At 36.3% G+C, this 13,875-nt stretch overlaps 1 protein-coding gene across 2 annotated transcripts in view; it reads right to left on the reverse strand.

The window, feature by feature from the left end:
- MIS18BP1 (MIS18 binding protein 1) overlaps window positions 1–13,875 on the reverse strand; it is a 48,189-nt gene that overhangs the window by 25,528 nt on the left and 8,786 nt on the right. For both annotated transcript variants that reach the window (XM_023546136.2, XM_010588615.3), the window contains exons 3-6: window positions 10,591–10,650; window positions 9,865–10,337; window positions 3,210–3,283; window positions 1,190–1,320 (exon numbers count right to left, since the gene is read on the reverse strand). In XM_023546136.2, the coding sequence (XP_023401904.2) occupies window positions 1,190–1,320; window positions 3,210–3,283; window positions 9,865–10,337; window positions 10,591–10,650 (738 nt within the window). The remainder of the gene's footprint in view (window positions 1–1,189; window positions 1,321–3,209; window positions 3,284–9,864; window positions 10,338–10,590; window positions 10,651–13,875) is intronic.

Here is a 13,875-nt window from a genome sequence, read left to right on the forward strand (position 1 = left end):
TGTGTGTCAATTTGGCTAGGCCATGATTCCCCATATTGTGTGATTGTTTACCATTTTGTCATCTGATGTGATTCTCCCATGTCTCATAAATCCTATCTCTATGATGTTAATGAGGTAGCATTAGAGGCAGTTATGTTAATGAGACAGGACTCAATCTACAAGTTTAGATTGTATCTTGAGACAATCTCTTTGGAGATATAAAAGAGAAAAGCAAGCAGAGAGACGGGGACCTCATACAATCAAAAAACAAGAGCCAGGAGAATAGTGCATCCTTTGGGCCTGGGTTCCTACGCCAAGAAGCTCCTAGACAAGGGGAAGATTGATGACAAGGACTTTCCCCCAGAACCAATAGAGGGAGAAAGCCTTCCCCTGGAGCTGGTATCCTGAATTTGGACTTGCAGCCTCCTATACTGTAGGGGAATAAATTTCTCTTTGTTAAAGCCATCCATTTGTAGTATTTCTGTTATAGCAGCACTAGATAACTAAGACCATTGCTATGAGTTGGAAGTGTGTTGATGGCACCTACTGGCAACAACAATCATCTCTCTGCACAGATGTAATCGATTTGATTCCTGTATATTCCATCTCGCAAGGTCCATGAGCATAATCATCATTTATGTTGTTGAAAAAAGGATTTCCAATGACTAGGTTAAGGGTCTTTCAAAATTCTATCTTCTACCTTCTCAGATTGCAAAAAGTTTCGAGCGAAATACTCCTTATTCCTCATAAATAAGGAGTGTATCACTTGAAATTAACAGAAATAACAGAAGTTATCTAAACTACCATTAATAAAAAAAAAACCTGTTGCTGTTGAGTTGATTCCAACACATAGTGCCCCCACAAGTCAGACCAGAACTGGCCCATAGGGTTTTCCAAGGGTGTACATTTATGGAAGCAGACTGCCACATCTATCTCCCATGGAGTAGCTGGTGGGTTCGAATTGCTGACTTTTTAGTTAGCAGCTGAGTGCTTAGCTGCTAAACCACCAACAGTAATGATTAAATCAGAGAAAAATGATCATAGGTTTATCTAATGTGGTCAATTCTGTTTTGATTGTTATTTTTGGTTGATTCATAATTTTAAAACACCTAATTAAAATGTAAAAAAAAATATATGTATACTATTAGAAACATGGTTAACTGCTTCATGTTTTTAAAAAAAATTATCAATTAATTATGACAGCTATTACCTGCTTCTTTCATGGAAATCCGGTCTATCATTCCTTTTAATATATAAATGTTGCCTGACAAAGTCCTAAGTTTGTTGTGCTCAATGCGTTCTATAATTATATTACTGTGCCAATATATATCACCGACATTTCTAGGAGAAAAAAAATAGCTTAGTTAAGGCCAAAATACTCATATTTTACCATCAGTAACAAGGTACATATATAAGTACACAAATTTATATAGAAAATCATAAGTTTGCACTCTAGCTAAATTAACAATTAAACTAATTACAAAATATTTGAGGGCCAAAGACTGCAGCAGAACTCAAACTGCTTGGCTAGTATGACACTCAGAGTTATGTGCCAAGAAACTATACTGTTGCCAAACCATGTGCCTACTATAAAATATATCATTAGCTTAGAAACGGGCTTCCTCTAAATATCTGATGCTAACGATGCTGCAGTTCCAGCTTACCTAATGTTAAGGTACCAAATAATTATTTTCCTGACCCTTTCCTCAGGGGCTATCATGCGTTAGCTTTCATGCAATTATGTAGTTGCATCCATCTAACCTCATGTTTTTAGCTTGTATTTTGGGAAGTACCAAAAAGAGGTTTCAGGTGGGGAAAAACAAACCAACAGCAGTATCAAGTCACTGATCCATAAATCTACTCTTTGTATTTCTTTAAATGACACTAAGATTAAATATGAAAAAGAACAAAATATAAAGATGTATTACATAAATGTTGAACAATCTCTCACTCATCAGATAACTAATAATAAACCCACTAAGTACAAGCATAATAACTGAAAACCAAAACCCGTTGTCATCAAGTCGATTCTGACTCATAGTGACATTATAGGACAGAGTAGAACTGCTCCATAGGGTCTCCAAGGAGCAGCTGGTGGATTTGAACTGCCAACCTTTTGATTAGCAGCCATAGCTCTTAACCACTGCGCTACCAGGGCCCCATAATTAAGAAAGCCACTCTGAAATTTTTTTAATTTGGTCAATTGGGGCTACATTTATACATTAAAAACACATACATTAAATTAATACATTATACTTTAATACAATATTACTTCTCTTCCATCCTATTCATTTTACCTGTTTTATTTAACAAACATTTATACAGCACTCTAAAAGCACTATTTTAACTCTTATAAACATTAACTCATTTAATCCTCACAACAACCCATAAGGTAGGTATTATTATCGCCATTGTGCAGAGGAGGACACTGAGACTGAAAGTGGGTAAGTGATTTGCCCAAGTCAATATAGCTAGTAAGCAGCAGCAGTGGGAACTGAACTAAGGTTATCTACACTCCCTCTTGGATATTAAGGAAATGGGTATGAGCCAGGCAGAAAGAGTGGGTACCACTGATTATACACACTCAACTTATATACTTCCAAGTACGTACTTTGAACAGTGATATCCTATATGATTTTATTACAACATATTATTCCAAAATTTTTTTACCACTATGAAATTGGTTTTGAAAAGTTGGAAACGATACTTAATAAAATAGCAGATCTAGGTAAGACCTACCTACCTGATGATTCTCTCACTTAGGGAGAATCAGAAAGTGTACCAATGATTACTTAATATGTGCTGTATGGAAATGTTTTAAAGTAATTTTGATTCCTTTTCTGGATCAATAATTTATATCTGGTTGTTCCAATTTAGATGGGAGAATCTGGACTGAAATCCATGTAGTAAATATTAACTGATCAATATAATTAAGCAGATGATATTAGCCCACTTTCTAGCACCTTTGAAAAGAATAAAATACTATACAAATTTGAGCTGCCACCATTTTAAAAATAGCTTGAATAAACAACCAAAAGCAAGAAAGCTGGTAACAGCATGGTCAGGACCTGCACTGTTATTTTACTTTTTTGTGCCTTCAGTTAATTACTTCTTTAGAAAGTCTTTATTTTATGGGAGATGCACTTCCCATGCATCTTTTAAGCTTTTATAAACAACTGTTTTATTTTACATAGGTTTTATTTTTACAAAAATTGAAATGTTATACTTACGTTAATTTTCCTTCTACACATATAGCAGTGTTATCATTGCTGATTTTAATCATCCATTCCTGTAGTTGGATTACCTAACCAAGCATAAAACAAAGTACATATTTCCTGTATTACCTGTAGCATAAGCATTACAAAATTAATTTACATAAAAAACTCATGTAAATAACCCAAATGATTCCTCAGTACCCATCTATATAAGGAGCACATTCTATTTTAAATTGTTATAAAGTAAAACTCTTGTATAAAATGAAACAGAAAAGATGAAGGGAAAAAAAGACTAAAGTTACACTGTACTGCACAGTGCTACAATTCAGAAGCAATTCAACTTCAGATATTCTTATATTAAATATCTCACCACTGGAATAACAATCACTTAAAATCCCAAGGTATCCATTAAAACACCAAGTCCCACCAAAAGACCCAATAACTTGGAGAAAAAAGTCAGTTGTATACATTTCACCATCATTTTTGCCCCTAAAAAGTCAGAGCATTTTTTTCTCCTTTGTTTTACAAAGTAGATTTACAGTTTCATTTCAAATTTCTATAAACTATAAAGGTGATCGCTAGTAACCTATATTTAACAACATTCTAATCCAGGGCAAACATCCGAATAGCTCATAGAATTCTTTATTTTAGAACACCTAAGATTCCATTATAAAGAGACTATTCCTATGAATATCTGCGTAAAAAAATTGTATTTCATAACAACTTAACTTTGAACTATTTCTGATGCGAAATAGAGCCAAAATTCACAGAACTAACTGAATGGCTGCTTACTTTACATGTAAAATTATAAATACATATACAAATTCTCCAGTTTTATAACAAGCCTGGAAAAGTTGCTAAAATGAGCAGTGTTATTGCACTTCTCCTCAATTTTGTTCATTTAAGAAAATTATAGGTGGGATTATAGGAGCGCAATAAGTAACATTCTTTTTTTCCTCCTCCCACATTTGGAACTACCTGAGATGGGTCAAAGAATCAGTCAGATGGAGATGGTATTAAAAATAAAAGCTAACACTAAGGCAATGTTCCAAACACCTTAGATTCATCAACTCATGTTATCCTAATGACGACACCAGGAGGAAGAGACTATCATTTTCATTTTATAGATAAAGAAATTCTGTAAAGTCTAGTTAGATAATTTGCCCATGTCACACACACTAGCTAGTGCTAGCATAGACGGGTTATAAATCCAAGGATTCTGGATGTATGACCCCTTTACCATACTGCTTATATAAAATATAAAAATGTTCACTCATTATTCATTCAAGAAATATTCGTTCAGCTCTTGCTACATGCCTAGCACTATTGTAGGAGGTGAAGATTCAGTGAGAAGCCAAACCAAACAGCTGCCTTCCTAGAGCAAACATTCTAATGTGCTTCCAGCAGGGGACAGCGAGTGGGGGTTAGGGGAGTATCCTAACAAATAAATCATAAAATGTCAGGCAGTGATAACTACTATAAAAATAATATAAGGTGTTAGATAACTAAGGGTGCTTTTAGATAGGACAGTCAGGAAAAGTTTCAGAACAGAGAACTGATTGAAGGCATGAGTAAGTAGTTTGTTCCAGGCAGAGGAAACAAGTGCAAAGGCTCTAAGTAGGTCGCCCGGAGGGTATGGTAGCTTGAAAGCAAGACGGAACGACAAAAGGTGAAATTGGAGATCTCCAGGGACTGAATTACAGAGTCCTGCAAAACATGGTAAAAGCTTGCCCCACCCCCGCACCCCCCATGATAGGAAGTTACTGGATGATTTTGACCAGGGGAGTGACATGATTTAATATTTTAAGGGACAGCTAGGTAGAGAATGGATATATAAATATGATAGATTCTGTCTGGAAAACACATAGAAGTGGGGGGAGGAGCAATAGTGGAAGCAGGGAGACAATTAGGCTACTACAGTAATCCAAGAAATTACCATGTCTTGGACAAGGAGGCAGTAGGTAAGCAGTGAAAAGTGGCCACTAGAGCCAAGAGGATTTCTTTATGGTTTGTCAAGTATGAAAGAAAAACAAGAATCCAAGATGAATCTAAGATTTTTGCCCAAGTACTTGGGGGGATAGTTTTACTATTTACTGATATTAGTGCTGATAAACACCACTGGTATGGGACACAATGAAGGGTTTAGTTTTAACATGTTAAATTTGAGATGCCTATTAGATATCAATGAAGTCATGTAGAAAACTGCATAGAGATGAAATTTAAAGCTATGGTGCTGGGTGACAGTCTAGATAATGAGTGTAGGTAAAGGAACATTTCTAGGACTAATTCCCAGAGAGTTCCAACATTATAGGTTGGGTAGAAAAAGAGGAAGCAGGGAAGGGGACTAAGAAGGGATGGCTACTGAGGTAGTAGAAAATGAGAGAGAGATCTTGGAATCCAAGAGAAAAAACAATGGAATGCTTTGACAAGGAATGAATGGTTCACTGTGTCAAACCTTACTGAGAGACTGAGTAAAGAATTAGAATGAATCACTGGATTTGGTGATATATATGGAGGTCATTGGAGCACCTGAAAAGAACAATTTTCATAAAGTAGTGAATATGAATGTTCAAAGTGAAACACGTTAAAGAGGGAATGGGGAGAAAAAATTAAAACTGTGAATACATATACCTTTTTTCAAGGTGTTTTGCTGTAAGGGAAACAAAAAAAGGGATGGTAGTAGAGAGGGATATGGGGTAAAGGGAAGGTGGACTTTTTTATTTACTTTTTTAAAAATGTAGGCCATGTTTCAACCTGTTTATGTGCTAATGCTAATGATACAGAGGAGAAGAAAAAATTGAGGGGATAATCGCAGGGCAAAGTTCTTAAAGCAGTAAGAGGAAATGAACTGGCCTCAAAAAGGAGAATAAACTTTCATTCATTTTAATGGAAGGGAAACCAGAGTATGTGGACACAGCCACAGGTAGGTTGGTAGATTTGGTGATGGGAATATGAGGTTCTCAGTGAACTGAAAATGAGGAGGAGGGAAGAGGTTTGGAGGTTTTAGGAGAGAAAAACTGTAAGGTACTCTTCTAGAAAAGTCAAAGTGTGAATTGGTAAGTGAAATGTAGCAGGACTGATGGACAATACTGAGAGCCCAGTTAAAGTTTGTCGAATTTAAAATGAGACCAGTCAGCATGGTTGTATGTTTTGTTTTAGGTCTCTTCAGCTTCTTAGGTACAGGTATGCAGCAAGAAGAGTTAAATTTAACCAGAGTTAGGATTTTGCCAAGGGAGAACAGAAGGAAAAACAGTAGAGAGAGTTCAGAGTTTAGTCAAAGGAATGATTATAACGATGTACCATTGAATCTGTGTGGTGTGAAGAGGGAAATAGGGACAAGAGACGGTTGATGGATTTAAGGCTGTCTTAGGGGGATCAGAGGATTGATGATGCAGTAGAGGGGTTGGGGAACAGTGCTAGAAGGAATGACCCAGAGAAACAGGAGTGGGCAGTGACAGTAGGATGCTTGAAAGTGAGAATTTGGTGCATCAATTGGCAATAACAAGGTATGGGGGTATGACGATGGCAGAGGATGAAGACTGGAAAGGTCACTGAAGATCAAGAAGTCAAAGGGACTGGATGGATCATCTACACGGATGCTGATGTCACCAGGGATGATGACAGAAGTAGTAGTAGAAGTCAGTAACATGTGTCAAACAATAGGAATGCGAAGTTGTGAGTAGGAGGTTATATTGTAGATGATTTTAACAAGAGGGGGCAAGAAGAGGTAAAGACTTATAACATGTTCTTCAAAGAAGCTGGGAGGGGAGCTGAGTGGCTTTAGAGAGGATGCAGGAAAAACAGCCTGGAGTAGCAAGGAGGAGCAAGAAGTCTTATTTTAGTTAGACAAGAATCATAGCTTACAGAAGATTGAGAATAGAACATTCTGCTGATGATATACCTTGAGTTTAAGAGGGCACAATGTAAGGTGTGATGAGTTGGTGATAAGTGCGAGATTGGGTCACAACTAGGGTCTGTATAGAACTGTATAGAGATGAGTCCTCGGAAGCTTGGAATTCTTGTGGTAACTGACATAAAAAGCACTGCAGAGATGATGGAATCAGTACTGTGGGATCTCTTAGAACAGCTGTCTTCAAACTTTTTTGCTTAACCTACCCCAAAAAAGAATTGTAAAAAATTATGCAGCCTCTCACACATTTCTAAGTCAATATTTTAAACTTTTCACCATAAGTTTAAATATTTGCAACGAACATAATTTCCAATAGATACATTGAGATATCATCCAGATGAAGATGGCCCAGGACCAAGCAACATTTATTTCTCTTGTACGTAATATTGCTGAGCCGGAGCTGAGTCAAGGGAAACTGGTAACATAGTTTGATATTCTAAAGTCCTTTATTGATGACCCTATCTTACTTTTTGAGCAATATATACACACCCTGCACGCTGCTATTTAGCCTTTCTTTTCACAACGTGTAACCTAAAAAAATTTTGATACTTGAGCATAAAAAGTAAACTTTTATTGGAAATGTATTTCTTAATGATTTTTTTTTTTTTTTAGTTAGTTAATGTATTTGTGAGTAAATATTACTCACGGCCAAAGTGAGATAGTTTCAGCATCAATCTTGTTTCTATTTTTCATGTTATAGAAGAGAAAATAAAATATAGTGAGCACCGAGAATCTTTGGTCACACCAATAAGTACTTGAGAATGGAAACATTTTTATTATTGCAGGGTCATTCAATTATCTGCACCCCTTCCAAGTTATAGGCCAAAAATATTACAGAGATCTACTACCATGGATTATCAGATCTTCTTCCAATTTTTCCAAAAGTAAAGAATTGGAAGCCATCTGATTTGCAAACAGTTTATTATCTAATCATGAGTCATTCATTTTTTTAATATACCAGTATTTCTCCTCTTGTTTGATGCCTCCCGGGTTATCACACATTTGGGCAGTGGTCAGTCAACTTTTTCTGTAATGGGCCAGACAGTAAACATTTTAGGCTTTGAGGGCCATATGGTCTCTGTTGCAGTCACTCAATTCTGCTGTTGTAGCATGAAAACAACAATACATAAATGAACGGATGTGGCTATATCCCCATAAAATTCTATTTACAAAAGCTTGTAATACTTTAGGGTGATGTACCAGAATAATTCTTAACGGGTGAAAAGATTTGTAAAGTAGAAGAGCAGACTGTGAAAGGAACAGGCCTAAATGGCAGGTATGTTTTTAGGAAACAGTACGTAAGTTGAGGATTCAGAAATTCACTTAAAACTCTAAGCACCCACCATACTCCTTGGAAAGTCTGAAGTCTAAACTAAGCATTCTTAAAAGAATGCAGTGCTCCATTTTGAAGGCTACAGTCTTATAGGGAAGCACAAGATCAGTTCTGTTTATATATTCCTTCTTAAATTTTTATGATAATCTGGGAAGTGTTGGGAAATGGGAGGGCAGACAAAGGTGGGAAGGAAAAGATTAGCCTGGAGCAGAGGGGCTCTATGCACTCCCCTCCACCCCCTTCCCTGCTAACATATAAACACCAAATTCCTTATGGCAATCTTTCAAATTATGACCATGATCCATAAAAATACATTCTATGTTATAATTTAGTACACACATACATTTCTAACTCAAAACAAAATTTTCACAAAACAATGTTTACCCTTAATACATGCATTTTGTTCTGATACTCTCCACTGTAATCCATTTTATTTACTTTTTAAATGCAAGTTATGGCCCACTAAACTAATTCAATAACCCATTCAAGGGCTGTTATCTGCAGTTTAAAACCATGCCGAAGAGAATGTTTGGACGAGACAATATTAAAACTGATGTCAAAGCCAGCAAAGGGGTTATCGTGATAAAAGATGGTTTAGGGACTACAGCTTAGACATGTGGCCATGATGGGTTTTGTAAAACTCCTTCCTAATTTGAATTGACTCCTTAAACTGCAGGCCTTCCTCTTAGAGGGGAAGAACATAGCTAAATACTTTAGGTTACTGTACATGTGAGTGAGTAAACCAGTATATACCCTACCACACCAAAAAGGGAAGCCCAGAGAGGTTGGGTTCGTTCAACTCCTTTTCTCAAATTCAACGGACAATTTGCTCTATCAATTGGGAAAAGTGAGTGAAGAGATCTGAGAAAGGTCTCAAGTGTAATTCTAGCAGTAATCTCCACATGGAAATAAAAGAGGGAGTAAATCAAAGTTTCTATTTCACACTGTGACTGTGTGGTATATTTGGACATTTTGTACAGCAAGAGAAGTTGAAAATGCTCTGTATTTTGTTTTATGGCTATCCCTTTCTGGGAAATTAACCAAAAATCTGGGTAAGCATGAGCTACACCAGGAAAATTCTTAAATCTTCAGACGCTGTAATTCCTTTCTATTTCAACTGCTCTGTTAACAGTATCCCAAGAATCAGAAAAAAGTAAAAGTAATTAAGAGTAGGAAGGAACTCAGTGTTCATTCCCAAAGGGAATAATTATTGAAAGCTATACAACTACAGTAATACAGCAAGGTAAGACTTAATACCCAAGTCTTCTTATGCTCAACCCATGGCTCTTTTCACTAGAGGAGCCATACTGCCACTACATGAAACAATAATAAAACATGAAAACGAAGCTACTCTTAGTAATGAGAAAGCATAAAGCTCTTAAAGAATGGGGATAAAAGCAGAATATCTACTTTAAATATTTTCCTACCTTATTTTTTTTTGCTCCATTTGTAATGGTTTGAAATATACTTGGAGGAGAAAGCTTTTTCTTTCTTTCTGATCTTCGAGGTATTGTTATATTAAGTCTTGGAGTCGCAAGCACAATTTTACAGGTACTGTTCATGGAACACAGAAGATCTGTCTCTATGGATACTGTTTTTTCATTTCCTTCCTTAGTTTCTTGTTGTGAAGTCGCTTCTGTTGTCACCTTACTCTCAGAAACCATTAATTGACTGCCACTATTAGTAGGAACACAATTAGTACTAGGAGTCTCGACAGTAGTATTTTGGGATTTTTCATAGGCAGAATCAATGTTTTCTAAAATAAATGTGCCCTTTGTGGAGTTACTGGTTGCAACAGTATTCTCTTTTGAGTGAAAAACTGGTTTAGCCGACTGAGCTGTACTTAATGAGACTCCTGCAGCTGAAATATTTTCGTGTTCTTGCTTCAAAACTAGAAGTTCTGCAAAAAAATAAACAAAAATTATAGAAGGACCATATGAAATTAAAACAGAGAGAAATAAAACAGTCAATTTAAAACTATATACATTTTTAAATAGTTTTTAAACTTTCTCCGAGGGCTCCTGGCTTTTTAAGATTCAAGTTTTATCCAATGCTTATTCCCCACACAGTGAAGATAATTATCTAGAACATGTGACAATACATTCAAGTTAAAAAGTAAAAAATGAAACAAAACAAAACAAAAAGTACTTTACCATAAGTTAAATTGTGCAGGGGTCCTTTCTTTTCTTGCTGATGTTGAATCTTTTGTTTGACTGCAAGGAAAATATTATTTAAATATTATTTTAAATATTTGATGAGTCTAGAGGAACTTCTTTGACTAGGATTAAGATTTTTTTTTTTAAGAAAGAAAAAATTGAATTGTATTAGTTACTGGAAAAAAAACATGTATTTTCAAAATCTTGAAACAGATACACTTAGTTCAGTAAGGATCATAACAGTATAGTATATCTTTTCAACACGACATCTATATAATTTTTACCTTTATTACTCTCTCATGCCTTCATCCTACTATGTATACCTATGTTATGCGGAGGAAGAATTTTTTTTTAAATTTCTCCATGTTACAACTTGCCAACTCTAGGCAAAAGTGAACTGCTAAACTTGGAAGCCTGGAAATCTGGAACATAATTCTGGTGCTGCCAAAAATCAGAAAAGTAACCCAGGATAAGTCAAATGACATCTCTGGGCCTATTTCATCATTTGTAAAATGAATGGCTTTAGTTAGGATTATGTATGAAGTGCCGCCCAGTCTTGAAAATTGTGCTTCTGGTTATTATAAACTCTAAAACACAAACTGTTGAATAGTTGTAACTTACACTTTAAATAACAAAAAGTTGAGACTTAATAGCATACTCAACCTTAATTTATATGCTTTTGACATTTCTTTGTGGGAACCCTAGTTGCGCAGTGGTTAAGAGCTCGGCTGCTAACCAAAAGGTCAGCAGTTAAAATCCACCAGCTGCTCCTTGGAAACCCTGTGGGGCAGTTCTACTCTGTCCTACAGGGTCACTATGAGTTGGAACCAACTTGATGGCAATAGGTTTGGTTTTTGGTTGACATTTCTTTAACAGGCCTTCAAAGGCACAAAAGTATCAACTAGACAAATAGGGACTAATAGTGTTCTTTATAGGTTATTCTGTTTTATAGCCTAGGTCTTTAAAGTTTTATGTTTTTTTGAATATAGAAATGGGTTTCTTTCACCAAAAAAGGGGAAGATAACAGACTTAAAATTGGAACCAGAAAAGAAAGATCTCAATTTTTGCTTAATTTCAAATCTTATACTTGAAAAAATTGGTAATGATTATGCTTTACTAAGTATGGCACTTTGGTTTTAGAATCTTAACCTAAAGACTTTATTTATAACGACATGTGTCATAAAAAGAAATGATAAGATCATGGCCTCATGTGACATCCCAGTTAATCGGCTTAATAATGTGTTTAGTGCTTGGGTTCTACTTTCTAGTTCCTTGCATAGTGCCTGTGGTCTTAAAAGCTTGCAAGCAGCTATCGAAGGCACAACGACTGGTATTCCTCTGGAGCAAAAGAAGGAGGAGGAGAGTCAAGAACAGGAGGATATAGAATGTGTGGCTAATTGCCTCCATCAACAACTGCCTCTTCTGCCAAAAGACTAGAAGAGCTGGATGGTGCCCAGCTACCATAACTGGACATTTTGAGCAGAGATTCTATAGCATAATCCTGACCAAAAGGGGGAAAATGCAGAAAAGGAATTCAAATTCTCATGGACCTCATAATTTCTGGAGCCATGGAGACTGGATGAAACCCTGAAACTACTGCCCTGAGATAATCTTGATAAAGATAAAAATATCTCTTGATGTCTTCTTAAAACCATACAACAGTTTATTTCGCTTAACTAGTGCAGTGGCTCTACAGGCCAGAGTAGAACTGCTCCACAGGGTTTCCAAGGAGCTGCTGGTGGATTTGAACTGCTGAGCTTTTGGTTAGCAGCCATAGCGTGCTGTAGCTCTTAACCAATGTGCTGCCAGGGCTCCAGTAAAGAATGTCTGTCTTTACCATTGTGCCTTTTCTATATGAGATCAAACTGACAACAATTTGAAAGACTGGATAAGAAACTTAGACAGTGGTGAGTTTATGTTAGTGGGGGAGGAACAACTCAGGAAAGGAGGGTGAGAATGGGTGCACAACTCAAAGAACGTAAACCAATGTCACTGAACTGTGCATATAGAAACTGTTGAACTGGTATATGTTTTGCTGCATATGGTCTCAACAACAAAAAAATAAATTAAAAAAAAGTGATAAGTTTCTGTTTCTTCTTTAATTCATTCTACTGGAAATGACAGGGCAATATAATAAAGACAAATAAGGCCAAATCTCTACTTAGTCATTAGATTCTATTCCTTCTCAACTACTCAATGGCATCACAGTTTTCCCCTCCCTAATGGATCATTTCTAACAGCATACAAACATGCTGTTATTTCACTGATCATTAAAAACAATAATAAAACCTTTCTTAACCATATTTCCATTATTTCTCTGCTCCCCTTTAGGGTGAAACTTCTCAAAACAGTTGTCAATTGTTCACCAATGCTAATGTCTCTCCTCACTGTCTCTTTTGAACCCTCTCAAGTTTTTGCTCCTACCACTCCAGCAAAAGTCATCAAAGTCATCAATGACCTACAAACTGCTAGATCCAATAGTCAAATCTCAGCCTTCATCTTATTTGGCTGATTGGCAGCATTAGACACAGGTCTTGACTCCTTCCTCCTCAAAATATTTTCTTCTCTTGGCTTCCAAACTATCACTCTCCTGGTTTTCTTTCTTCTTTGTTAGCTTCTGAGTGACTTTCACTAGTCTCAACTCTTTATTCTAACTTTTAAATGTCTGCGTGCCCCAGGGCTCAGCCCTTGAACATTTTCTCTTTCCACACTCAGTCTCCCTGATGATCTCATTTAATCTCATAGCTTTAAATACCATTTTGATGCTAATGATCCCCAAATGTATGTTTCTTGCCTGGATCAGGTCCTTAAATGCCAACTAATTTTTTTTCAACAACCTACTTGACACATATACTTAGATTTTTAATAGACATATCAAAATTAACATGAAAAAAACTACTGGAGTCCATCTGCTCCTCCTTCAGCCTTCCCCATTTCAGTTAAATCACTCTGCACTTACAGTTGTTAAGGCAAAATAAAACACACCCTGGAGTCATCCATTATATCTCACTTTCTTACATTTCACACCCAACCTAGGGCAAATCCTATGGGCTCTACCTTCAAAATAAATCGAGACTCCAACAACTTCTTACCTTCACTGCTACCACATGGACCAAACCAACACCATCTCTCACCTGCACCACTGCAGTAACTCTTTCCATTTCAAATCAACAGCCAGAGTGATTATTTTAAAAGCATGAGTCACATCTAGTCACTCCTCTGCTTAAAACCCTCCAGTGGCTCCTTATTTTACTCAGAATAAAAGCCAAAACCCTTACAACA

The sequence above is a fragment of the Loxodonta africana genome, chromosome 10 (assembly GCF_030014295.1).
Source record: "Loxodonta africana isolate mLoxAfr1 chromosome 10, mLoxAfr1.hap2, whole genome shotgun sequence".
NCBI lineage: Eukaryota > Metazoa > Chordata > Mammalia > Proboscidea > Elephantidae > Loxodonta > Loxodonta africana.